The 25,898-nt window shown below is 39.7% G+C and overlaps 1 protein-coding gene across 5 annotated transcripts in view; it reads right to left on the bottom strand.

The window, feature by feature from the left end:
* Positions 1–18,312: 18,312 nt before the first annotated feature.
* The window catches only part of NALCN (sodium leak channel, non-selective), a 228,454-nt gene continuing 220,868 nt past the window's right edge, over positions 18,313–25,898 (bottom strand). For all 5 annotated transcript variants that reach the window (XM_039730481.1, XM_039730485.1, XM_039730483.1 and 2 more), the window contains 5 exons: positions 25,147–25,304; positions 24,350–24,500; positions 22,554–22,703; positions 21,775–21,892; positions 18,313–20,497 (listed from right to left, as the gene is read on the bottom strand). In XM_039730481.1, the coding sequence (XP_039586415.1) occupies positions 20,304–20,497; positions 21,775–21,892; positions 22,554–22,703; positions 24,350–24,500; positions 25,147–25,304 (771 nt within the window). In that variant the 3' untranslated portion in view covers positions 18,313–20,303. The remainder of the gene's footprint in view (positions 20,498–21,774; positions 21,893–22,553; positions 22,704–24,349; positions 24,501–25,146; positions 25,305–25,898) is intronic.

Raw genomic sequence — 25,898 nt, 5'->3', positions numbered from 1 at the left:
CCCTTCTGTCCACTTTTAACCAGAGTACAATAACAGCACACTTGAGAAGAGACAGGGTGTTTTTGATACTTAAAATGAGAGGCTTGCTGTGCCTGGCTAGGATTGCTACCCAGTAGCCAGGGGGAAAGTTGATAGTTGTGTTTGTCTGGTACACTGAAAAAATGCCTCATCCAAGAAATTAGAGAAAGAAAATAATGACTGAACATATAGTCAACAAGATGACAGCTAGATGATGACAATAATATGTAATCTTGGGAATGAATTTTGTTCCCTAAATCTGCAGGGATCTCACATGCTGTTTGTAAAACAAGGTCTTTAAAAATGGACAGAAATACTAAAATGGCCACAATACTTGCTTTTGTAAGTGATGAAGGAACCATCTTCAAACGTTAACCAGGGCTCTGCAACATGACTTGGGCCTGTGTCTGAAAAGGACCCAAATACATGAGCGCCTTTCAAAAATTATTTTCATTGAAGAGTTCTGGAAAAAAAATTATGAGAATAAGAGAAGCTGAATATCTCTTTAAATAATAAAGAGAAGCAATTAGTTGTAGTTTTTGTTTGGCTATTATTAACTGCATTCTGTATGCTATCCACTTTTTAAAAGCCCCTGGAGATGCTTTTTCTTCTTATATTGTGTTTGTATTTCTGAAGTGAAACTCTGGACCCACTGAAATCTACAGAAGTCTTGTCTTGCCTATTGGCAAGGAGTTCACCCGGTTCACCTCAGCAGCCCAAACAAAAAGCCATGCTTTTTTATATATCTAAGCTGTTTGTTTTCTCAGATAACCCTTCTTCATTAATTTGCTGTCTTACTGAGGAAATGTGCTCTCCTTCCTTCTTCACTGATAGCACTGGCAGTAGGTGCAAGAAGGTGCCCAAGGAGCGCAATAACTCCGGCAACAGAGCTAATTAGCTCTATTATTGACACTATTGGCAACTGTGTAGTGAGGGTTTATGAATTATTTGGAGTATTATGGAGCTGAATAACCATGTTTGCAGGCAGAGAAAAATAGATCAATCCACACATTCTCTTTCTTTTTCATATTGAAATGTCTTTTTAAGATTTGTCAATAAGTAACAGAAACTCATTGAGGGATTCAGTAGTTCATTAGGTTGGAGTGGCATAATTTTATTAATGTGAGGTGTTTTTGCACAAATAACAAGAGTGAGTCAAGAAAACTAGGTTTTATCTTTAATTTATACTCGCAGTAGGTAGATGCTTTTTGCAAATGTGTGGAGTAAGAAAAGCTGGGCTTCAAAGAAAATGGACATCTATATTTATTGCACAAAGACCTGTTAATAAATAGGCTGGGAGAAGGACAAACAAGCTAAATGTTATGGGCAAAAATCAGTCAAGCCTGTGTAAACTCATCAATTAAACCTTGCAGAGTCTGGTGGGGCAGCCTGCATGGGAGCCGTGACCTCTGCTGTTACTGACTGAGACCAGCCTTTTCTAATTAACATGACTCTCCAGGGACCACTGAATTGATGATGAGGTTTGTGCAGGTACCTGATCACCATTGCAAATAGAAGCTCAGAAATTCAGATTGCAGGTGCTTCACTGTGTGCTGCTGAGATGAATTTTCTCTGTGCATGCAGAATGTGGAGTCCTACAAAACTGTTGCCCAGGCACTGCTCTGAAAATTCAGCCCACAGAACTCAGTTTCTTTTTCATTCTTGTCATTTAGCCTTACTGAGACTGTGACCTTCCCTTTATAAGATTTTATTTAGACGATAAATTGCCTACTCCATGAGAGTGTATTTTCTTCTACACTCTCATGATTTCCAATAGTATTTAAATACACCAGAGGTTTTTGCTTTGTCTACTTCTGGTCAGAGGTTGCTGCATATGGACACTTTTGCCTCAACAGAGAAGAGGAATGGCTTATTAAAACTGATAGTTTGTACTACATGACCTTTTCAAAAAGCATTTTACATTTTACTTAAGATTCTCAAGAAGTTGAAAGGCTATATTCACATTACATTTCTGTTCCATTTAATTTCCTCACTCCCATCTTGAACTATTCAGAAACAGGACTTCACTCTAGCTTTGAAGAAGAGACTAATGCTTATTGGAATGCAAACAGGACCACCTTATAAACAACATTATATCCTTACACGATGGAGATATAGGTGATGAACAGTACCTAAATAATCTGGGCTGCCTTTCCGTTAGTAAAATTAGAAGTGTGAGAATTTTGGCTTATGCCAGAGGGGATTGGTTTCAACTGCATGGGCTGGCTTCAGGCTTCAAGTACTCACAAGAAAACTGGCAAATACTCCCATTCCTTTCAATTATGTGCTGTAAGCAAGTTTCAAATACCTCTTGGAATAAGGTCACAGGTCAGGCAAGAAAGCTGTTCAGAAAAGGAAAAGGGTGTTGGAAGTAAAAGGTGTAAAGCTGGAAATAGTTTTGTCTTTGCTACAGTAAGGTGAAGTCAGAGATACAAGTGAGGAGATGTCCTACAACTGCCAAATGAAATCCAACAGGGAGGGAGCTGGCAAAGGGCTACAGAGAAGATCTGGGGCTTCAGCTGTGACAGAAGCCACAGGGGAAAAAAAATAATAGAAAAAGAAAGATGATGTAAAAAATTTTGGACATGGAAGCGTTTGGTTGTAAAGGTTCTGTGAGGAGTCCCACTGAATATTAACCCCTGGTGAGGCGTGGAGGTCCTCAGCAGCCAACTCGCACTTTTCAATGCAAATTTGCTGACATAATTTAAAATGCCTGGTGTTTGCTTCCACAATGGCATTACCTCCATTTTCTGAGGAAAAGATCATATGAGATGAAGGTAAAGAATAGTGAAACAAGGGTTAACATCCCTGGGAACTTCAATTTAATGTTTCTTTCTCAGAAGCCCATTTCTGGTGTCGTGCTGGGATGCTAACAGATGAAGCATGTCTGGACCCATGTCCCTTAATATTTCAACCTTTTATCTTCTGGTCCAGTGAAGAAGTGGTGCAGAACTGAAATGCCACCCATACTGTGACAATTCAATTGTAGTTTTATATTTTAAAAATGTCCTGTTGTTCACGGAAATATGACACCAACAAAAACCCAATAGGAACTAGATGGAATTATTTACTTGCCTAAAACACCACTTCTTTATCTGCAGGAAATCCATGTCTCTTTTGTAAATATGTGCTAGTGAAGGGACCAGCTGGATTAAAATAATTGAGGAGTTAAAGTATCAATCCAGGAAAAATGCTCATTAAAAACAGTGCAAGGCCAAAAGGAAGACATCCAAAAAGGTTACCATTGGTCCTTAACTTTTTGTTGTATCTTAGAACACAAAGTGAGGTTTGACATTTTATGACATACACCAATCCCAATGGCTTGTGTACTTATGTTTGTAAAGTTTATAAATGACACATTTTTCTCTATTTTTTATTATTTCGGACTTTTACATTCCCATCTTGGCATTTCAAATATGTTTGCTGCAAGTGGAAAGGATGATGGCAAAACACTGCAGAATTGCTTCCAGTTATATTGACCTTGAATTATAAATGCTTTTTTGGCAGGATAAGCTGGGTACCGCTGCACCTCAACTAGGGCTGGTTGACCAAGAGCTTCTAAGCATGAAGGGAAACAATAGTGGGTGACAAATTATCAGTATGTGCTGAATACACATTTGAAGATAATTCAAGGAATATGTGGTTTGGTGTCCTGAGGAAATGTGTATGCCACATGTGTTTATTTGATACTGTGAACAAGTAGTAAGGGGATCCTACGAAACCTCTGAAACAAAACAGGAAGAGGTATTTGAAACAAACTCTTCATTTACAGCAATAATTCTGTAACCTTTCCTATGTTATGTAACACACAGTTGTATATCAACTATGTGAGAAAGGAAAATCACTTTTACAGAAAATAACTGATTTTGAAATTGAAGAGCAAGTAAGAATGCTGTATGTTTAAAAAATAAATTTGTAATGTAAGTGTTCTTTTCAATAAAAAAGTACTGTTATTTTTTCAATAGTTTTTTTATTTCTGGCATTGCTAAAACATTTACTACTACATGGCAGTAAGATAAAACCAAGTGATTATTGTCATATGCTCTAATAATTAATAATTTTCCTTTTCCAGAACTATGTTAGTATCATCAGTGCTCCTATTTTAATAACAGAAGACAAAAAAATAGGCATAATTCAAAACTGCTGCTTAGTATAGCATGGATGGGGCTGTAGAAAATCAGAAAAAATCAAGTAGACTAGCAGAAGTAAAATGATTAATGATTTCTTCAAAAAGCACAATTGATTTAATAATTTGGGGTTGAACATGGTGCATTTTGGAAAGCCCAATTAGCTGCTGGTTAGGAGGAGATAACTGTGTGGAATGCCCTTGCTGAGTGCATAAAGACTGGTGTCTAAAGGTTAAAAATGGATGCAGGAGAAAATGCTTGGAAACAATTCAGAGCTGAACATGCATGAGGTCAAAAACTGCTTCCTGCTTATTCTGTTTTTTATCTCCAAGCAGAGAAGAAATCAATAAACCTGTATAATGCACACTTCTGAATAAGAACTGGCCACCCCATCCTGAGTAGTCCATTCATGTGAGCTTCATGCATTGACAAGAATAAAAAAGAAAAAAAAGGTCCTTTTTTCTCCGTTGCCACAAATTAGGAACAGTATTTTACCTCTTCCCTTTGGTGCTGCTTTAGACACGGGTTAGCTCACGGCCATTGCATACCTGAGAGGGACACAAAAGGTAACCTTCAGCTATTTGGATATAAAATGAAAATACATCAAACAAACTGCTTTGGCTTAAGCAGCCTCTGCAGGTGAAGCTGAAACATCCCAGAATGGGCAGAGTACTTCCCCTAATTCACGGAGCAGCATTCTACCATCCTCTTATCTTTCTTTCCTTCTTTTTAAACATAGGTGATTGCCTACAGGAGCCAAGGCAGAACCACAGACCCCATTCCATGAGTCAGTTCCTTCTAGTCAGTGCAGATGATTTTCTTTTCTCCATTAGCAAACATTGATTTTCCTAATTTTGTTTCTTTGGACCTATACTCTGCAAAGCTCTGCCTGCTCCTATTGTGCTGCTGCAGATCATCAGTAACATCAAGAAAAACTCTGACAATAATAAAGGCTACTTTCCTGCTGGTTTTGAGCCAGCAGAGAAAGCACAAAAGCACAAAAGGATGCAGAATGAAGATGCTCTGGTGGTTAATCCCTTCTCAAAACCTTCCTCTATTGTGGTGCCAGCAGCCCAGTAGCAAAACTTGACAGTGGTCAGGCTGTGGCTGAGCAGAGACCTCTGCCCGACGCTGTGGCTGGAAGTATCATTTCAGCTTGTGGTCTCTTCTACTTCTCCATCTGATTTACCCATCACTTGTAAAATATTTTAGGTAGGCACCATCTTTTCAACTGCTATGCCACAGGGAAATGCCACACTGTGGTGTTTAAACCCGTCTAGATAAAAGAGGCCTATTTACTTATTATTGACACATAAGGTAACAAGAAACCACTGAAATATCTATTCAATACAAATGCAACAGGCAAACCACATCACTAGATATTGACAAAACCTTAATGAATGCCCAGAAATTTCTGAAGATCCTTTTATACAACCCCCAGGATGTTTTAATCCCATGCCATCTCGCAGTCCCCTTGGCAGCCGGTGTCCTGCAGTGCAATGTGTGGGTGTCCCAGCCTCATGGGCAGCCCTGCTGCTCCCCCCAGCCTGCTGAACCACAGCCCCGGGCCCTGGCGTTTCCAGAGAGCCATCTCTGCTGTTTAACTTCACCCAGGGTCCTCACTTAAAACATCAGGATGTGATTGTCACACCTGTGTCCTGGTGTAACATGTGTTATTTTGCCGTGTGCTTTGTAGCCCCCACTGAGTAATCCAGAGGTGCTGATGTGCCTGTTTTGGAGCTTGGGCTTGGCAACACAGTGGGGAAAATCCTGGTCTGGTCTCTTGTTTTGCAGGGAGAGCAGAAACTGATTGAACTTTTTATTTTTAATTGAAGTATTTCAGGATTTAGCTACCACTGCTACAACAAAAGGCTTTTGCAGAACCATCCTTTTTCTGAGGCTTAGAAATACATGTTTAATTTCCATCCGAAATTTATTCATGGCCACTTTTTACCCACCAGTGCTTGCACAAGCAATGTTCATTAGTCTGAATAACAGCTATTTCACAGGCTGCAGCACTGGAGGCCTGGTAGGAAGCTCCAACAGCCAGGCAGACTTGTGGGCATCCTAAATCCATTTTTCAAGGAATTCATCAAGGCTGGAGGAACAGCTTGGTGTGATAGCTGCATGGAAGCCAGACTCTCAGCTGGGGGGGAATGCTAGCAACAGTAGGAAAGATTTCTGGATGAAAACCAATAAATGCATTGTTACACAGGATTTTGCATGCAGTGGGACACAGTCAGCTTTACTTGAGAGTAGAAGCCAAATTTTCCTTGGCCATTATCTATCTCCCACACCTGATGCAAGATGACTTCCAAGGGAAGAAAGAAACTCTTCAGAAGAAAAATCTTCATCTGGATATTTAGCTACACTAACACAGATTTTTATTAAACAAAAGGAAGAACACATTATTGCTTTAGTTTGCATGCAAGAGTGCTTAACTCAGCATGGAACATTTTGCCAGTGTCCATGTGGCATCCCAGGGGAGCCTCTTTGATAGCTCATGTGATAAGTGAAGAAGTAATTTGTAGGTTTGTACCTGTGAACTGGTTTTGTCCATTTATAGTCCTATTGGGAGGCAGCAGCCTCTCTCTCAGAACACAACCTGCTCCTCATTGCTGTGTCCTCTTCTTCTGACCAGAGTCACTTGAGAAGTTTTCAGCTTCAAGAATCTGCAGATGATCGACAAAACTCCCATGGAGGCAGGGCACCAGTTCTCTCTTGTCAGGATCTTCATCAGTTCTCAAATGAGGAGAAAAATATCTTTTTTATGCATGGATAAATCAAATAATCAGAGACTTCCCTGGCACAAACAGTGTTGATGCTATGCTCTGTTTTATTGCCCATAGGGTAGGGATATTACCTTGCCTAAGTATCTTCAAAATTTAGTGTAAGGTGTCAAAGTTAAGTCACAATTTCTTTTTGCCACTTCTAGAGAAGTCCTGGAATTGCCTCTGCTCCTCCCAAACTGCCATAATCCTGGAGGTGCCTTCACAGACACACCCTATCCCTACTGAATTCATTTCCAGTTTTTAAGTGTCTTGGATTTCTGCATATAGCATCCAGTTTTGACTGTTTGCCTAAGAAGTAACATTTTCTTACTGAAGACTGGTGAATCAGCTTCCTCTACCTGAGAAGGAGAAAATAGTTTCCATAATTTTCATGTCATCACCTTTTCAAACCACATCAAGAAACAAATCTGAGAATTTATATATATTTTACTGTATTTATATAAAGTGCAAACATTCACTGTTAGCTTTAGTTTTAAAATATTGCCTTCTCAGAGTTCACTGATGATTTTCGGATAGTTTGGAGCATGTTATGGCTCTGGCAGACATCCTGGGAAATTTATGAGTGCAACAAATCTCCCGTTCTTCAGGGGTCTTTGAATAAACTTCCATGCCAGCATAATGAAAACAAGCAGCAATCTGCTGTTGGTAATAAGGGACCTTGTAAGATTGCCCTGGGATAGGAGGTTCTGGAACCTAAAAACCTTTGTACTCTAAGTTCTGCTTTTAAAATGTAGATGCAAATAATTGTGTGTGGATGTGAACTGAGATCAAAAAGAATGAAGTATGGAAAGAGATTTATGTGTGTGGGTCATTTCTCAGCTTGGGCAGAGTAAGTCAGCTGGATGAGAAGTAGTTTTATTTAAAAGCATATGGCAATATTAGGAAATATTCCTGCTGAAGTTGGAGTCCTAAGATTTCAGGCTGGTACAGCAGATGATGTAGTGCCAGGACTGTGTCTTTGAGGAATAGACTGCTTGAGCTGGAAGTCTAGCTACTAATAGGACAGAACTTATGCATAGACACAAGGCAGTTTTTTTCTTGGGTTCAAAAGCTGATTGAACTGTCATGTTTCAGGTAGTCACATATCAGAGACAAACTTCTTTCAAGATGATTCATGTTGTTTATACATATTTTGCATGTCAGATGGGGCCATGCTGGACTCACACAGTGATGTTATACTTCCATACAGGATCCTGTGATGATGGGGATTGGAACTAGATGATCTCTAGGGTCCCCTTCCAATCCAGACCATTCTATGACTAGGAGGATCTGCCCTTGGTCTCTTGCTTAAAGGACAATGCCACATGGTATTTGGCTGCTGTTGAGAGAGTCAGTGTCCGAACTGAGCTTTGAGCATGAGGCTGTGCCAAAGATCCCAAAAATTTCTGTGTGTGGGTGGACACAGGAGGAGGAAGAGCCCTAGGGGCAGAGGTTTGTGGAGCAGGAAGCACTTGGCAAAGTCTGCCACTCGGCAATGGCGTTGTCTGGTAATTGAGAAGCCCACCCAGCTGAGCTGTGTCACATTTATCCCCATAAACTGCAGACTGCAGAGGGACAATCCTCAGCCACTATACAGCTACAGATACATTCAGATTTCTGCAAGTGAAAACTTTTCCACAGCTTTTATAGGCACTTTCAACAGCCCAGGGGTGAGTGCTGAGATGTCTCCCACTGCTTCAAAAGAAGCCAATTTTGGTAAAAGACACTTTTAGTTGACAGTAGGCACAGTGAGCCTTCCTTTGAAGCTGACAGGAGCAAGGCAGTGGTAGGGCTGTGAGCATTACCTAACAATTTCTCAGGGCAGGAGCACTTCTGCTCAGGGATTTGGGAAAGTTCTCCTAAGCAGGCAGTATCACAGAACCCAGTTGCTGGAGAGGCACCAGGCTGTGGGCTGCTGGGAAGTAGCTGAAGAAGCTTTAGAGCCTGGCACATGTGAGCAGGGCAGGGGTGCCACTGGGAACCTTGGTTATGCACGTGAGATCTGCAGCACTGCCTTGTGCCAGTGGCTTTTGCAGGTGTTTCCTCCAGTGCCTGGACACCTGAAAGCTGTGTCCCATGGGTAGACACCTTTGCAACAGCATTTTAAAAAATGCTCCATTCCTGCTGGTGTCGAGGCTCTCCACATCCATGGTGGTGTGGCCTCGGGCTTTTCTTCACAGGAATTTAAAGATTTCCTCTTAAAGTCCTTTGGGGAAAGATTTCCTCTTTCTATGCATTTTAGAGCATGAAGGAGACCTGAGCTTAGCAGAAACTGTCAGATAAAAGCATTGCTTTTCTGTGTCTCCCAGATATATACAGAAGAAAGTACCATTCTTGGCAAGGAGAGCTTTCTCTGAAAACAAGTGGATGCAAAAAAAATTATTATTTGGAGCCTGAAAGGCTTGACTTTGCAATCTCAGAGTAATTTTAAAGCAAATCTACTCTAAAGTTTGTTTTAACTGGGTTCTTTCATCACTTATCTCAACAAAAGAACAGTGGCCAGGGCTTTCATGTTTAGTAGCTCATATTGTATTTATGTTTACGTGTCCTGCAGTGCCCCTCATCAGTAGGAAACAATAAAATGAAAAAAAAGAAATGAAAATCTGCTTCTATGCTGCCTGGTTTTGTCTGTTACTAACAGAGATTCACAGGAGAAGAGTAGCAATTAAAAGCTGTTGGAGTCACTTTTTATTATTTGTGAGACTAGGAATGAAATGCTAATAAGAGGTCAAGGTAGCAAAGATTTACTACTCCTGCCAGAGAAGCCACAGCCATATTTTCACTGAGATCACACAGTTTGCTGCTTCAGGGAGGCATCATTCCCAAGAGAATGCAATCAATGACAGGTTGCCTCAGGTGAGCATAAAAGCCATAGGACACATCAGGTATGAAGGTATTTGGGAAAAAGAAGCAAGGATCCATTCGTGTTGGTGGTAGCTTGGCCAGAGGTGTTTTATCTAGTGGACAAGAAGCATTTGAGACCTTCATAGCACAAAGAAATGCAAGGAGAAACTTGTTACTGCCTCTCTGTTAGGCAAATGATGAGCCATTGGTATTCCAAATCACCCAACCAGCTTCATGGCAGCTGGCTTACAAACTTGCAAAGCAGGGTGAAGAAAGGGATGAAAAAGAACATTTCTGAAATCAGGAGCCACACATCTAGTCCCTGAAAAGACCTTGTCAAATGTCCCTGGGAGCTGTGCAGTCTTTTTAGGCCTTTTGTTTCACTTGTAGATCAGACAGATTTCTGCTGGCTAGACTTATTCTTTATTCTGTCTCCTCTCAGTAAAGAGGGAAAAAGCTTTTCCACAAAGTGCCACACAACACGAGAACTATTGCTCACCATAGTAGCACAACAAACTACACCAGAAAAGGCTTGTCTTCTACTTTATGTGGTATTTCAATATATATAAATTATAATTCTATGAAATACTACTATAATATCATGGAAATAGAAAGCAAATATTGCTAGTAGAATAGTTCTGATCAATACTGTTGCATCTCCCTTGCTTACTACTTCAGAAGACCAAAAAAAGGCACAAAAAAAGACACAAATACTATTGAAGGATTTTTTTTCCCACTCAAGTATTTAAAGTTTTTCTTGTCATTGCTGCTACAGACCTAACCATAAAACCAGAAGATTTGCTTCACTGAGCCAATCTAAAGATCCAATATCCTGTCTTTGGCAGAGAGCAATGACAGATGCTCAGAGAAGGAATGTAAGAAATAGCACATTTATAGAGTGATCTTTCCCCCTGTATGCACTAGCTGTTCCCAGCAATAACCATTTAAGAGTTTGCTGTGCCAGCCGTGGCATCCAGACCATCATGTTTAATGAGGAACTCCTCTCACTGGGCTGTCACCAGGTTGTTGTAATTAGGTCCTGAGTAATTCCATGCCAGCTGGAGCTGGGCCGAGTCCAGATGCCTCCTGAAAAGGGCTCCAAGGGCCAGTCCCTGGGGCAGGCCTCCTGCAGAAGGTGGAGCTGTGACTCATCCACTCCCAGGGTGGTGGATGACTCTGTGTGCTGAGACCCAGGCCAGCCTCCAACACACCCTGGGCACAGGTGCTCTGATACCTAGTGCTGTTCCTTGGGGTGAGATGGCAGTTGAAGAAAAAAAGAAATAAAGGAAGAAATATGAAACACAAGCCTTTCCAAGAGCCTTCCTGAAAAATTATACTGTTGGTAAGATGTAATTTTGCATGTTTCAGGAAAAAGAGGTAAAACCTGTGTACACTTCCCTATGGTTTACCGATACAGTTTTCCAGGAACAGTACAGCCTTCTTTGTGAAGGTGTTAAGTGACTGAATGAAGGTGATGGCTTTAAACTGAAAGAGAGTAAATTTAAATTAGGTATCTGGAAGGCATTCAGTGATGTGGCACTGCAGCAGGTTACCCAGAGCAGTTGTGGATGCCCCTTGCCTGGAAGTGTTCATTGTTTGATGGACTTTGAGAAACCTCAAAGGTGTTCCTGCCCATGTCCCTTCCAAACCATTCTATAAGTCTGTGATATTCTTGTTTCACCCTGCTGTGAAAAATAAGGGAGGAAACATGTACAACACATGAGACAGCAGAAAGCACCTTCAATTACAAGACTGTAATGTTAGAGAATTGCTGCTTTTGCTTTTGACACCTTTCACCCATTGCTCTGTAACAGAAAAGCTCCAAGAGAAACCAACCTCATCTTTTCCACTATCTCAACTTCTCCCAGACTCATTTTCAGTAGTTCTTGTATATCACTCCTTCTCACCTGACTAATCTTGACTAATTCTCTCTGCTGACAAGCTTGTGCATCTTCAGCCAGATTCCTTTGTTTGAGGAGAGCACTTTTGTTGAAGAGGTTCATACCTGAAATAAAGCAGGATGTCACAGTTCTGGTTCTTGGTTCCAGTAATGCCCTTGGCTTTCAAGCAGCCTGAAATACCTGATACACCATCATCTACAAGATGAAATGTTTTCCCTTTGTGCTCTAAGGAATTAATTTTCCCTCTGACTATTAATTTTGCAGTGTACTGTGCACTCACTTGCAGGTGTTAGTGAAGATAATCTTTGTGCCAATTAAAGCTCTGACTTGGCACAGAGATGACACAGCTTTGCAGGTTGCTTTTCTCCTGCCTGGAGAACATATGTTTCCCTCTTATTTCCACACCTCAGCTTTGGGGACAGCACTGTGATAAACAGTGGCACGACCTGTCTTCCTGAGCTGTTCCCTGTGATTTTAAACAGAAGTTGCTGGAGACACATCTGAGGCAATGGTTGTCCCTGATTACCCAGCCTTGTGCAGCTGATGAGTGAACTCACCCTTACTACCATGAGTGAGTCTGGTCCCAGTATGGTCCCATGTCCTTTGTAAATGACCCCTAAAGTCCATGGGCTGCCACAATGACCCTTGAGTTGGGTACCCCTTTCACAGCTGCACCCCCTGCTACTGTGACGTCTCTGGCACCTTAAGGACCAGACCCATACCAGCTAGCTACCAGTTAGTAGTGACAAAACAACAGCAGGCTCCTGCAAGGCCCTGCCTACTCACTCTAAAGATGGAAAGAAAACTAAAATATGCAGGAAAGTGCTGTAAAGATTTCCTGAAAAATTATTTTATGCATCTCGCATTGTGCCTTTGCTGCTGTCCACTGCACAGCTTTAGGATGTGCAGCCATTGCAGGGCTTTATTGCATAGACACACTCTGGAAGAAAAAAAACAACCCTCCTCATCCTCTTCTTTGTGTGTTGAAGAAGGTGATGCATGGGAACAGGTTGCCCAGAGACACTGTGGATGCCTTATCCCTGGATGTGTAAAAGGCCAGGTGTGATGGGGTTTTGAGCAACCTCATCTAGTGGAAGGTCCCAGCCCATGTCTGGTGGCATTGAAGTAGATGATCTTTAATGTTCCTTTCAACCCAAACCATTCTATGATTCTATGACCTTTCTCTCCTTCCATCTTTCCTCTGTGCCTTTACTGCCTCAATCCTTTCACCACTGCACAACTCTAACTTTGCTGCAGCCTGCTTGCATTTATCAACAGAATGATCACAGAAATTTCCAGCAATTCCTCCACATGGGCTGACCCTCAGCTACTCCTTCCCAACTAAAGGTAGGAAATGGAAAGAAACAATAGAAGATTTTTACACTGATTTGGATTCCAGATTACATTTCCTGCTGATATGTATCCCACTGCACGAGGAAAGAAAAATCTTTTTCTCTCATTGCTTCCCCAACACACAAAAGCTGAGCAATGCAGGCAGTGTTTGACTGTTATGCCAAATGTGAAAAACAATAATGATCTAACCTGCCCTCACTGCAAGGTAGCAGTGCCTTGTGTGCCCACAAGGTTGTGGGCTGCTTCCTGGGCACCACCTTGCAGTGCACTCACAGCAATTTCCAGATGAAGATGTGCATTGGAGTTTTCAAATGAAATTCACACACAGTTCAAGCTGACCAATCCCTTGAGAGTTTACCCGGGAAATGTTCTGATATGGCAGAAAGTCTTGTGGTTCCTGTTAGATGAACCCTTGAGGAGGAAGCCCAGAATGTAATTAGAAGTGAAGATGTGGGTGAACCACAACTAGACAAGTCACTGCACACAGCTGGGAGCAGTGCACATCTGGGCATCTGAAGTGGAAATGAACAACATTAGTCCAAAGTCCATTGCATCTGTCCCTTAGGAGGGACACCATGGGCTGACTGCAGGTGCAGGGAAACTTCATGCTGCTTTTAGTGGACACTGTGCACCATTCTGTGCTTTTCTTCCCCTCTTTTCCTCTTACTGTAAAAATTGTTAAGAAAAAATTACCCCAAGCACTTGCTGTTTTCTTGATAAAGCACAGAAAGCAAGCTGTACTTTCAAATATTTCTCAAAATAATTAACTGTCCATCAACAAATATAATCTGTTATGGTATTTCTCATCTAACCATAACTTGTAAGTGAACATATGTGGATATTTGCAGCCAGGAAAAGAAAGTCCAGAAATAAAAAACAGGCATCATGAAAAGCAGGCATCACTGTTCAAATTATTGAGCAGAATTTCTGTGTCCAAGAAGTGAAACATATTTATCTTGTGGCATAAGGCTTTTGGCATCCATAGCTATTTGTTTCTTCAGCTTTAGTATCTGGATTTTGAAAATGTTCTCACTCCTGAATTTTCCTGAGAATTGATATGCAAATTTAAACTGCATTCCATCTGACATGCAAATGTCATAGCCACTGGAGATACAGAAAATGGAATGCTGTTACTAACTCAATCTCCTATTACAACTTCTGTGCAAATTATATACAAGTGGGAATTCAAATGTCATTAGTTTCCCAAAAAGTCATGCTTCCACAAACAAAATCAAGCAGTTTTTCTAGAAGTACTATAGGTTAATAAAAGGTCACTTGCTGTATAATGATGGTAGAAATACCTTGTCACTGCAGTGTCTAAACACTCTACGAACCAAAATAATTAAACCAATATTAAACCACTACCACAATGAGGATCAAGCTACTTTATCTTGTGTGAATGTGCGCAGAGACCAGTGTAAAGTAATGCCAGCCCTCTGGTGTTGAAAAGGAGTTTACGTTTGTCATACTTCTGTGATACCTTGATAGAAGGCTCAGCTATCAGAAATTGTTTGAAATGGTCCATTTTTGGCAACTCTGTCCATCTCCAGGGGAATAGAATGTTTGATACAATGGGGGTGACTGATCGTATATTAAAATGCTGTGGTTAGATTAGCTCAGAAAACAGGTCTTGGAGATTGTATGGAAAGCTTCTCCTGATGAAAAGCACTGATTTAGGTAAAAATAGAAAGGGTTTGGTGAAAACAATCTGAGCCTAAGTTGACTGTTGGTGTATAGACGTGTGCTTTGTTCAGCCCAGTCACCTGAGATAAGGCAAGGAGCGTATCTCAGCAGCCATAGCGTGAAACTGAGAGGATGTGCTGCATGTGCTGTGCCAAGGCTGGTAGAAATATGGGGGATTAAAGAGCTGCTCACACCCCATCCAAGGACTGCACGAGGTGGAGGGAGTCACACCCGATACAGACTCATCTGAAATGACTCCTCATGGGTGGTTCTTGGTATAAATTGCCCCAAAATGCCCAACAATATCTTGTGGCAAATTGTTTGGAGTGTCACATGGCAGAGCCAGGACTGCCCTGGCACTGTGTTCCATGGATGCTCAGGAAGCAGGGAGGCAGCTGCTCCTGAGAGAGTTTCTAGTTATCATCTCAGCTGCTGCCAGAGACCATAAGAAGGGCCTCCTCAACACAAAGGACTTAGCACCACATAATTAAAGGTGCGGGTATTAAGAGGGCTGATGTGTACACCTGTGGGAGCAGTCTTGCCATTAGAATAAAAGCAAAGTTCTTTGAGTTTAAGCATAGATCAATATAAAAAATCTTTAAACTGAAATAAGCACTTCCACAGGTATTCAAAGTGATTTAGAGAAATCAATTTGCAATAACAGGTTAAATTTAAGCTGGTGCAACTTCCTCACGTAGATAATCCCTTACAGATACACAGGGAATTGATGAATGAATATGAAGTTGAAATACATCTCTAGGCCAGCATCAGAAAAATATTCTTGCTGTTGCTGATGCAATTAAGATGAAGGTTTCAATACCTGGACTTTTAAATCTGGGGCATTTTACAGAACTCAGAAGAAGAAGCAAATGGGGGAAGAGTAAACTGGTCAAGTTTACTTGACAAGAGCATTGTGGTGGAAGAGCTGGAGCCAGCTACAAACAACGGCATTTGATACCTTATTTTTAAATAGCCTCTAAAATAAAAACGGGAAAATCCCTAAAATCTAAAACCCAATGCCCACGTAACTACTTTGTCTTTTTTTTCCTTTTTTCCCTTTTTCTGTATTCTTTTCTTTCTTCTTTGTTTTCTTTTCTTTCTTTTTTTTTCTTTTTAATTTTTATTTCTCTCTGCTTTTAAACGTGCAGTGATCAGATTCCCCAGGCAGTATGAATTCAGAAAATCAGAGAGGAGAAATTACTTGATCTGTATGACACATAGTTCTATTCAATAAGTACTGAGAGAAAAAAAGCAATACTTACTACCCTTATAAACTGGCATCATATACATTATAGTGAAATCATAACTGTTGAATCCCTCATTTTTTGGGAGGGCATGCTGAGAACGGAAAATATGCTTAGACACTGTCCACCCTATATGAAATTGGACAGCAAAACATAAAAGGAAACTAGAAAATGGCATGAGAGAGGATGTAACATCCAGCTTCTCTGCCAATGAACTCACTGACCAACTGTCTTCCTTTACCTTTGGGGGAAGATGTACTTGCCAACAGCAATCCCACCAGAGTGACTTCCAACATGTGGAGGACCCAGTCAGAACCTGACTGCCCAAGTCTCTAGGAGACACTGGTATGTGCTGGTATAAATCCATTTGTTTCCAACCTCACAAAAGTTTTCCTGAAATAAAGTTTTCCTTTTGGTTGATGCCTGAATTCAGAAAGAAGAAAGGGCTAATGTCAACAGCTCTTCAGGTTTTGGATAGTGTTTGGGGTTTTCTTCTCCCTTTTCTACACGCACTAAAGACATTTCTTGTGTTTCCAGTAAGACACTTATGTATGAAACACACTTTTGTAGGTGCTCAGGTAATTCACCCAAATTCCCCAGGAAGATATACAAGTCAGGTAAAAGTATGAAACCAGTAAGGGAACTGGAATAAGCATCTGAGACAGGAACCTGTGGAAGGGGGATAAATTGCCACTGCCCATACACTTAGCTCACTGATGGGTTAATAAATTCATCCTTAGAGGTTCTTCATTGAGAACAATGGGCAACAGCTGCTAATGGGGTCTGACACCAGCGCCCTTGGGATGAAGAGGAAGGTTAATTGAATTCTAGTGAGGCTCCCTTTGTGTTTCAGAGCAATTGAACAAACCAGGGCAGCCAACTTCCCAGCATCAGCCTATGCATTGTGGCAAGTTCATCTGTGGTGTGACTAAATTGCCTTCAATAGCAGGAATGAATTCGGCCTCTGAAAGACAGATTCAGAGAGACTGAGATAATCCTATTGGAAATTTCGATTGACAATTCAGGCCAGTGTTTGTTTTTGGTTGTGGAAGTATTGCAGAAGGAATGGGCATTTTGTATGGGAGGCTGCTTGCTGGTCCTCCAAATGTACTCTTAAAACAGTGCAAACTCTTCTACTTCAGTTATTCATGGACACTCTAATCTGCATGGGCATGTTGTGAATAAAAGAAGAGAACAAAATAGATTATTCTCACAAAGTTATTCACTTGCTCTTGACATTTAATCTTCTTTGGCTTCTCAAAAGCTGTGATACTGGTCTTTGAATGCAGACAATACTGAATATAATGTTATTTTGAAAATGTTTAAGGCTGATTGCTCCACTTCAGTTAAAACAAAGATGGTATTTTCAGGTTGTAAATGCATACTTTATGTTTTCAGTTCTTAATTCAGTTGGATGTCTTCCAAAAGCAGATGGTTTCAGGTTATTAGTTTCTTCATTAAAAAAGTGATTGTCTGAAATCTGACCTGACTTTGGAATGATATTGACATACATCTTTGTTGTGTGTTCTCAGACTTCCCACAAGCAGGTTTTTATTTGAGCACTGACAATATACACTACAGTTTTTCTCCAACAAAGCCATGAACACTTTTATAACTTGCTTCCTATGAAACAGATCATTCTTAGTGGATGAAAAGATGCCTAAACAACTTCCTTTTTTCATTTGTATAGGGTGACTCTGCAGGTAATAATATTCCCTGAACAACTTTTTGTTTACCTTTGCTTAGGATCTATTCCTCAGGCTTTTCTCTAAGGCTGTCTGGACTCTCTGACTTCCTGACACACTGTTTCCTCTTTGTGTCTCTCCATTGTTGGTGCAATCTGTTTGAACTCCAGTCATTCTTCAACTCTCTTCTCTGCTTTTCACCTTCCTGTGCAAATGTGCACTGGTTTCTCTGCTGCAGAGTAGGACCCTCTTTAGTTATGTTGGCAGTGCTGTGCAAGGGAGGTTTTTACCTTTAACTGGTTGCTTGTGTGCCTGTGTGTATATTATTTTAATATCTTTGTAACTTCATTCCACTTCCTATATCTGAAAAAATGGTGCACACAGACAGATACACACATATATATCCAGGCTCTGAAGCAAAGAAAAAGTGGGTTAAATAAAAATAAATAATGAACAGCTCTATTTAGTGCCATCTTTTGACTGAGACCCCTTGTGGCAGTACTGATGAGGTCAGTTGCTGGAGTGAAAAAAAACCAAAGACCCTCAATTACAAGAGTTTGAAAGCACCTCTACATAATCCTGTACAATCCACAAAGATTGTTACTATGCAGCAATATCATGGATGAGCCACATACAGCCAATACATTTACAATGAAAACCAGAGGGAGGAATATTGCTTAAAGCAACTCACTTTTATTGACAGTGTACTGGAAAAAATGTTTGCCAGATTTTTTAAAAAGAAGGCTTGCAGCAAGAATGATCTGCAGTTCAATGTATTATTGAACTGTCAAAGATACTCTCTTTTATAAATCCAATATTTATCTTTTAGTTATATATACAAAAGCTCAACTTAAACAAGCACAAAACAGAACAAAGTAATGTATTCGCATATGAAGTTTTGTTGATGGTTCATGATCTATTAAACAAGAGAATGCACATATTCTTTTACTATAGAGTTACAGTTGGCTATATTTAAACTTAAATATACCCCAAAATACATAAACCCCCCACAAAATACAGATGAGTTCAATATGATTATTTTAGAAAAATAATCTAAACAATGTTCAAACATACACTGGGAAAAAACATTGACAGATGCCAAGAAAGCAGTATTTCATATTGAAAACTAATTTTGCATTTTTGATGAAGGCATCTGTGTGTTTTCACTGTTGTATTCTGGCCATTTTAGATTAATATCTTGGCCAGAAAAAATGGCAAAACACTGGCTTTTGTCTGCTTTTAAAAGGATATATTTTTGAAGTGGTCATGTAAATAAACCGTGAGCCTCTTACAAGATCTCACATCAGGCCATGTTAGAGCAAACTATCATTTCCATAGGAAACAATGGTAACAGAAAGGTCCCAGCTATGCTATAAAACCTAGTCAGGGGCCAAGCAACAAAATCTGCAACCTCTTAGATCTTCCCTGAGGGAAGGGCACAATTTTACCCCACATTTTTTGACAGCTTTAGATTCTGAAACTAGCGAACACGGTTGTGTTTTGTGGCTCTCCTCTTCCACCTCCATATACATATAGCACTGGCCTTTCACTGGAACAGCTTTTATGAAAGCGATAGCTGCTTTTTCACTGGCGATAATGTAGCAATATTGGTGGCTGTAAAACAAGTGAAGGCCAACATGTCAAACAGGATGTGCTGGGATAAAAGGGACAAAGGTACTTGGCCACAGCACAGCGCCATGCCTTACCTTTGCAGGCCTGTAGCATGAGCAGTAACATGGGTAAGTAAAATTCTACCTATGCAGGCAAAACTGAATGTATTTTTAAAGACATACAATACTACTTTGTAATCAGAATCCCCAACATGCTAATTTTTATCACGGACAAGAAGAAAACCTTAGGACTACACAAGTAAAATGGGACTCAATTAAAAGAAAAATAATACACCACACATATATGTAACCAGAATATGCTGAAAATGAAGCATAAACCCATGTTTTTCATGTGAAAATCTTCTGCTGGATGCTTAAATGCACAGTTTTTCATGTATTTTTTTCCTTCCCCCCCCACCCCATTTTCTCTATGAAAATCAAGCTCTTTGCATATTTAACCAAACCTCAAAGATATTTACATTTTAAAAGCCAATTCTTCACCTTCTAATTTTAAAGTGAGTAATCCTGTATCTTGCATATTTTAAAAAAAGGTCCAGTGAAAGCTTAGAATTGTAATTCAGTATCTGTACTTAGTAAAAATACTTGCCTTGAACATGAAGTCAGTGCTGACCTCTTCAGGTCATTTGTGAACAAAATTTTTCTAAAGAAATGTTACTAAGAAAACACAATGAGAAGAAATACATTACCCCTGTATTTTAAAGTGTTGCCACTTTAAAGCATGGTAAAGGTTGAAGGAAAACACAGAGGTGTGTATGTCAAATTTTCACTATGATTTTACAGAACACATGACACCTTTCAATGCTCTGTCTGCTAAAGGCAATTTAGTCTTTCTGGCTTTGTTAGTACTGCTATAGTATACAAGTTTCTTAGAGTACAGTTAGTACCTAGAGAAGTCAATTGTAACACAGAAGTGTGGGCTACACTTCATATGGCAGGAGGATAAGCATAAGAGAAAATTTATGACATTGATTTTGAAGAAATCATACATCACAGCATCTTTAATTCTAAACATAGAAAATTAGATTGTGGTATGACTTAAATACTTCTCAGATATCAAGAAGGTCCTCTCCACTCTCATCACTCTCCACAGTTAATTGTCTTGTCCACCATTTCTTGACTTCTGATCCACAGGAAGCAGCATCTGACATGGGATTCATTTTGCATGCAACAGATTTCATGGTTGAACGTCCACCAAAACGGAGGTTGACTGAAGACACTGAATGGCTTATTGGTTTGGGGGCTAGGAAATTAAACAGAAAGTTCAGAAAGTTCTGTATTAGAGTAGTTCTGCTTCTTGAACATTTTTGCTTAGAATTCAGGTATAGAGAACTAGCTAGACTAGGGCACCTTTAAACTGATTTAGTTCAGAAAGGGTAGGGCTTTGTTCTAATTTGTTTGTTTGTTTGTTTTCCTAGCTCCAGATGTTCACACTGCTCCCACTAATCTGCTGGAAGAGCAGTTTAACTGAGCAGTGCCTCATTTCCTTCTGCTGGGATAACTGATGCAAAAGAGCTCTTCTTATCCAGCTAATTGCAACCTAAATGATTTAGGCAGTACTCACATGAGCTAACCTGCTGGCAAAACAGTGAAAGCAGTAAATGTGAGAAAGGGGGGTGGGGAGGTGCTTTTAGGATTGGCAGCTACCTCTAGAAAGTGATACTTTACAACGGCCTAGAGGTTGAAACATGTACAAGTTGCTGGTATGGCACTAAACCACATGTCTAAGTATATATGCCTCACAACTGATTCTTAATTTTGCTATTCATAATCTTAAATACCTGTCTGCTGTACCGGAGGCAGACTACTTACAATACAGGTGTATTGTGCATGGAAATGACCCTCTTTTTTAGGACCCTGCTCTGAGGAATGCTCAAAACTGACACAGACAAGATCAGCGCTAAGAAAGGAAACCCTGGGCTATTCATTCTTTCAAGATTTCTCACTTGAAAAACCTGTGCAATTGACTACAGGAGTATGACTCCTCAGCATGCTTCCTCTCACTCTTTCTCTCTTTTCCAACAAAATGTTGATCTTTGTTGCTCAGTGATATTTAAATGGAAATCATGGATTGAAAGCTTTCTATTAAACCATCCTGTTTCTTGGACAAATACACTGGCAACAAAAATAGGGTCAATGGTAGTCAACAGAACAGCAATACTGTCCCTCCTGCTTCCACTTAGATGATTAGGATCTGAACAGTGGCAGCCTTTGAGGGCAGCACTCTGATTCAGAATAGAACTGACTGATGTAAATCAGTCCTGAAGAACTGTATGAAAAAGTAAAAAATGTAACCACTTGCACAGGGCAAATCTTGAGCCCATCTTCCAAACTTTCCAAATTGTGAAGAAAGGAAGAAACTGCTTTATTCCAACAGGCATGAGGAGAGGAAAGCCCTGACATTGGTGCTAGCAGCAGCCAGGAGGGAGAATTGTGAACCATGAAGCCTTTCTTGGCCTTGTCATTACACAACAGCAATTTTGCATGTGGGGACTTTACTGATAAACATCTTTTACTTACCTGATGGCAAGCGCCATTGTCCAAATTTCCGCTGAGGTTTCCCAGCATCTCCAGTGTCTTGTCTATAGCCACCTCTGTCAGAAAGTGTTGGGCTAAGGAGCTGTTGCTGGCTACTTGTCTGAACAAAGAAAAAGGAATCTCATCATAGCTCTCCTAGGTAAGCCTAGGAAGGGATACCTTTCTATTCTGTTTCAGGCTGTATCAATGAATATCAACAAAACATATTGCCATTGGTTAGGGCAGCATGCTTTCTGCTCTTTAATACCCCAGAAAACTACCACTAACAGACAAAAGCAAAAAGGTCCTGTGGGCCCTCAATGCCATTCGTCCTATTGAAGCATATGGAATTATTCTCAGCCTACTACAACCATTGTGGAAAGCAGCCCTTATGTTGTACCTTCGATATTTTCTATCCTGCTCAGAGGTCCCAGCATGCCCAGTGCTCTCCCTCTCAGTGTAAGCACTACTTCAGAAAGCCTGAACTGGAAACCTTCACATCCCCAGTCCTGCACACAGCTCATGCAAGAGCTGAAATCTGGGGCTGACAGAATCGTACAGCTAAGTTTTCTCCTTTATGGTGATACCAAGACAGTTAATATGTTGGGGAATTTCTGCCTTAGAGCATCTTGCCTTTGCATTTGATGGCAAAGACTGAAGCAAAACAAGGTATTATTTTTAAATTTTTTTCAGTTAAAATGATGTTTAAAGAAGAACAAATAAGAAACATGGAAGTTTTCTGAATTTGTTATGAGTAGCTGATAGTTTTCTGGATAACATACCTCTGGCTGTGCACTGTTATCTTGATTAAGAGCATTCATATCTTCACTTGGCTGTGTTGTCTCAATGCTGGGAGGATTCAGAAATCGGCTCAGCTCCTGCTGTTGGCTCACTCGTAGGCTATGGATAATGCTGCAGGACTGCTGCTGTTTCTATCAAGGTACAGTATGTGATGAAAGAAATATTCTTCTTGCTCTGTCACACCAATGTGTTTGATTTTTTTTTTTAAGTATTCCAAATATTTAACTGAACAGTGAGCACCAGCTGTGGATTCCAGGTGGACCAATAAAGATCCATGTATTAGATGTTGCTATTTAAATAAAGTGAATTCTAGCATATTTCTAGCCTTTAGGGAATAGAGGATGAAATTTATGAACTACATTAAGTGGAAGGCATATTGTTCAATTGTTGGTTTAAACCTAGAGTTTAAACACATACAAAGTTTTGAATTTATCATTTAGAAGCTCTTGCAAAGAAAAAGAAACCAGGAAATTGATAGAGATTCATAGAAAATTACATAGATTAATAGGGAATTACGCAATGAAAAAATTCTGATTTCTTTCATGGACTTTGGAGTAGTCTGTCAATAAAACTGAATAAAATAGTAGTGAAAACCTTGGGACTAAATATAGATTTACAGTACAAATAGAAAAACAAACTTACTACCATTATGATTTTACAATCTAATTTTCTTTTAAATTAAAATAAACAGCACTTAGGAACGGTTTCACTTTCCTGGATAGTTTTCACATGATCTCTCTAGGGAGACTTAGAGAATAACAAGAGAATTTCAAAATATATCTTAACTAACTTCCATAATTACATTCAGTTTATAAAAGGTTCACAGAATGTGAAATGATCTGAACCATATAATTAGAGTGAAATGAATAGCATATTTACTTTAACATAGTGTAGTTCAATATCATAATGAAATGAACAACAGAGTTGAACAAACCCAGAACTGAGAGCTGAGATTAAATTTACTGCCATTATTATCACAGAGATGAAATCAAAATGAAACTATGTATCATTGAACACTGATGTTTCAGCTGGAATGTACATAATATTCAAAATATCCAGCTAAGTATTTGTATAAATTTATAAATATATTTACAAACAGAAGATAGATGTCATGATGACAGATCACTATGGAAAATCTCCTATCACAAGAAGTAATTTTTTATAAAAACAAAAAATATATATGTCAAAAACCTGGAGTCAGACTCATAGTAACTGAAAAATCAGTCATCAATGCAATCAGGTTGTGACTTGGTCCATATACTTGCTTTCCATGTAGACACTCTGCTCATTTGCACACACAGTAACTGTAATGGCCCACTCAAACGATTTATCTTAATACAGGCTCCATTTGGAGAGTCATCTACAGGTTTCTCATCTGACAGCAGAGGCAAGGAAATAATACAATTAAATTATGTGAGGAAGGATTAGGCCTATGAAATTCCATCTAATTAAATTATTATTTTTTCTTTATTCCTTTGACTTTAGTCTCTGTATATGCACCTTCCTTTTGTATTGAAAAAACAGATAAAGTCTGGGCAGGAAGACAGTTTTGGCCTTCAAAAGATGCTTATTTTTGTAGCACTGTAGAGGTGTAACAAACACCTCTATATTCGTAGAGCAGTAACAAATGTTTTTTTTGCTCAGTTAGCAACTGCTACATACTCCAAATAAGTATTATCATGATTCCAAAGTAAATGAGGCATAGAGACACAGATTCCAGCCTTGCTGAGCAGTTCAATTTTTGCAAACATTTAGATACTGCTTTAGCTTGACTTACTGCTCTGATTCGCTTCAAGCACTTTTTCAGCCACATTCGTATGGTCTGTTTGGCCACCTCCTCTTCTATGGTATATTCCAGTTGCTCCCTGGCAAGCAGCTCTTCCAGTTGAAGACTTTTTCTGATATCAACAGACCTATATGAAAGCATGCTGGAAGAAACACAATTTATTTATTTTTAAATTCTGGTGTCTGCATTTTTTAGAGAACCAAAGCTCATACTTAAGACCTTAGTGTAAAAATACATAATTCAGGTGTGAAAAGTAAATTCACATTTGAAGGTAAAAAAAATTGCTGAGATGATTCTAGAAGAGACTTACTGTGCTCAAAACAAACACCTTATCACCTACATCCAGCTATTCATTACAGGTGGACTGCTGAACTGTAAGCAATTAGGGCATTTGTGATGGTTTGGGTTTTTCCCTCCCAAAGTGTTTATGCTTGGATAATGTTCCCATTTCTATTTTATTTCTATCAGACTCACTGTCATGTTGCTACACTTGAAGGTACATTTCATTAATTGGGATACAAAAGGAACATGTGACTGTACTTTGTGACAGCCTCTGCGATGATAATGTTAAAATTACTTAGAGCTGTTTCCCTAGGACCTGTGCTTGCCATCACTAATATTTTTGTAGGAAAAAGAGGGAAATCTGATTTTTTTAAAACATTTAAAATTGCAGTGCCTCTGTGACTACGAGTCTTGTCTTCTCCCAAGCCTAATGGCTACCTGATAGCCTGGAAAGAAACACAGGCTGTTATATCTTTTCTAAAAATGTGGAGAAAATCTCAGTGTACCTGAGCACGTCATGAAAAGTGACATCGCCACCATTGTGGAGCCGTTCCATTTCATAGCACATGTGCTTGAACAGCAGCTTGTCCTTGTCGAGATCCACCTCCAGCCTGCCTCGCAGAAGCCTCAGCAGGAATTTCACTCGGAAGGTAGGGATTACACCCTGTGTTAAATTCCATAATTCATGGTAAATTATTACTGTGATCTAACAACCAACTCAGACATCCAACTTGATCACTGAGAGAAAAACTATTTCTCCTAGCATATTTAAGTCACTGTGAACACATTGCTGAAGAATGTGCACAATCAGCCAGTTCTTCAGAAAATTCACAGAAGTCTTTGTGGTTATTTGACTCATATACAATGAGAATCCATGCTGTTAATTTCACCAGAATTTTTCAAAATTGCTTGGGGATTTAGTTTCCCCATTTGCATTCATCTGTAATTAGAATCATATTCCCAAAGAGCTGCCTTTGTAAAATGGAAATTAAACTATAGTTTAAACACTCATAGCCATGTCTGTAATTTGTTGTAAATCTGTGCCCTTCTCTGTGCATTTCTCAAAGAGAAGGAGAATGTTGTGAGTTTACTGGCTTTTTAAAGGTTATCTGCTCTAAGAGGCTACACTTTTGGTGACAACAATTTCTATCTGTTGTTACAAAATTAAGACTGAGTGTACTTCTCTCTGAAACTGTGGTATTCACAATCTTCAAATATCTTTTGTTCTGTTAAATGAGCCTCATCAGAACTATTTTTG

This window comes from Passer montanus, unplaced genomic scaffold (genome assembly GCF_014805655.1).
Source record: "Passer montanus isolate IOZ18808 unplaced genomic scaffold, ASM1480565v1 scaffold72, whole genome shotgun sequence".
NCBI classification, from domain to species: Eukaryota; Metazoa; Chordata; class Aves; order Passeriformes; family Passeridae; genus Passer; species Passer montanus.
This window is presented reverse-complemented; position numbering and strand designations above follow the sequence as displayed.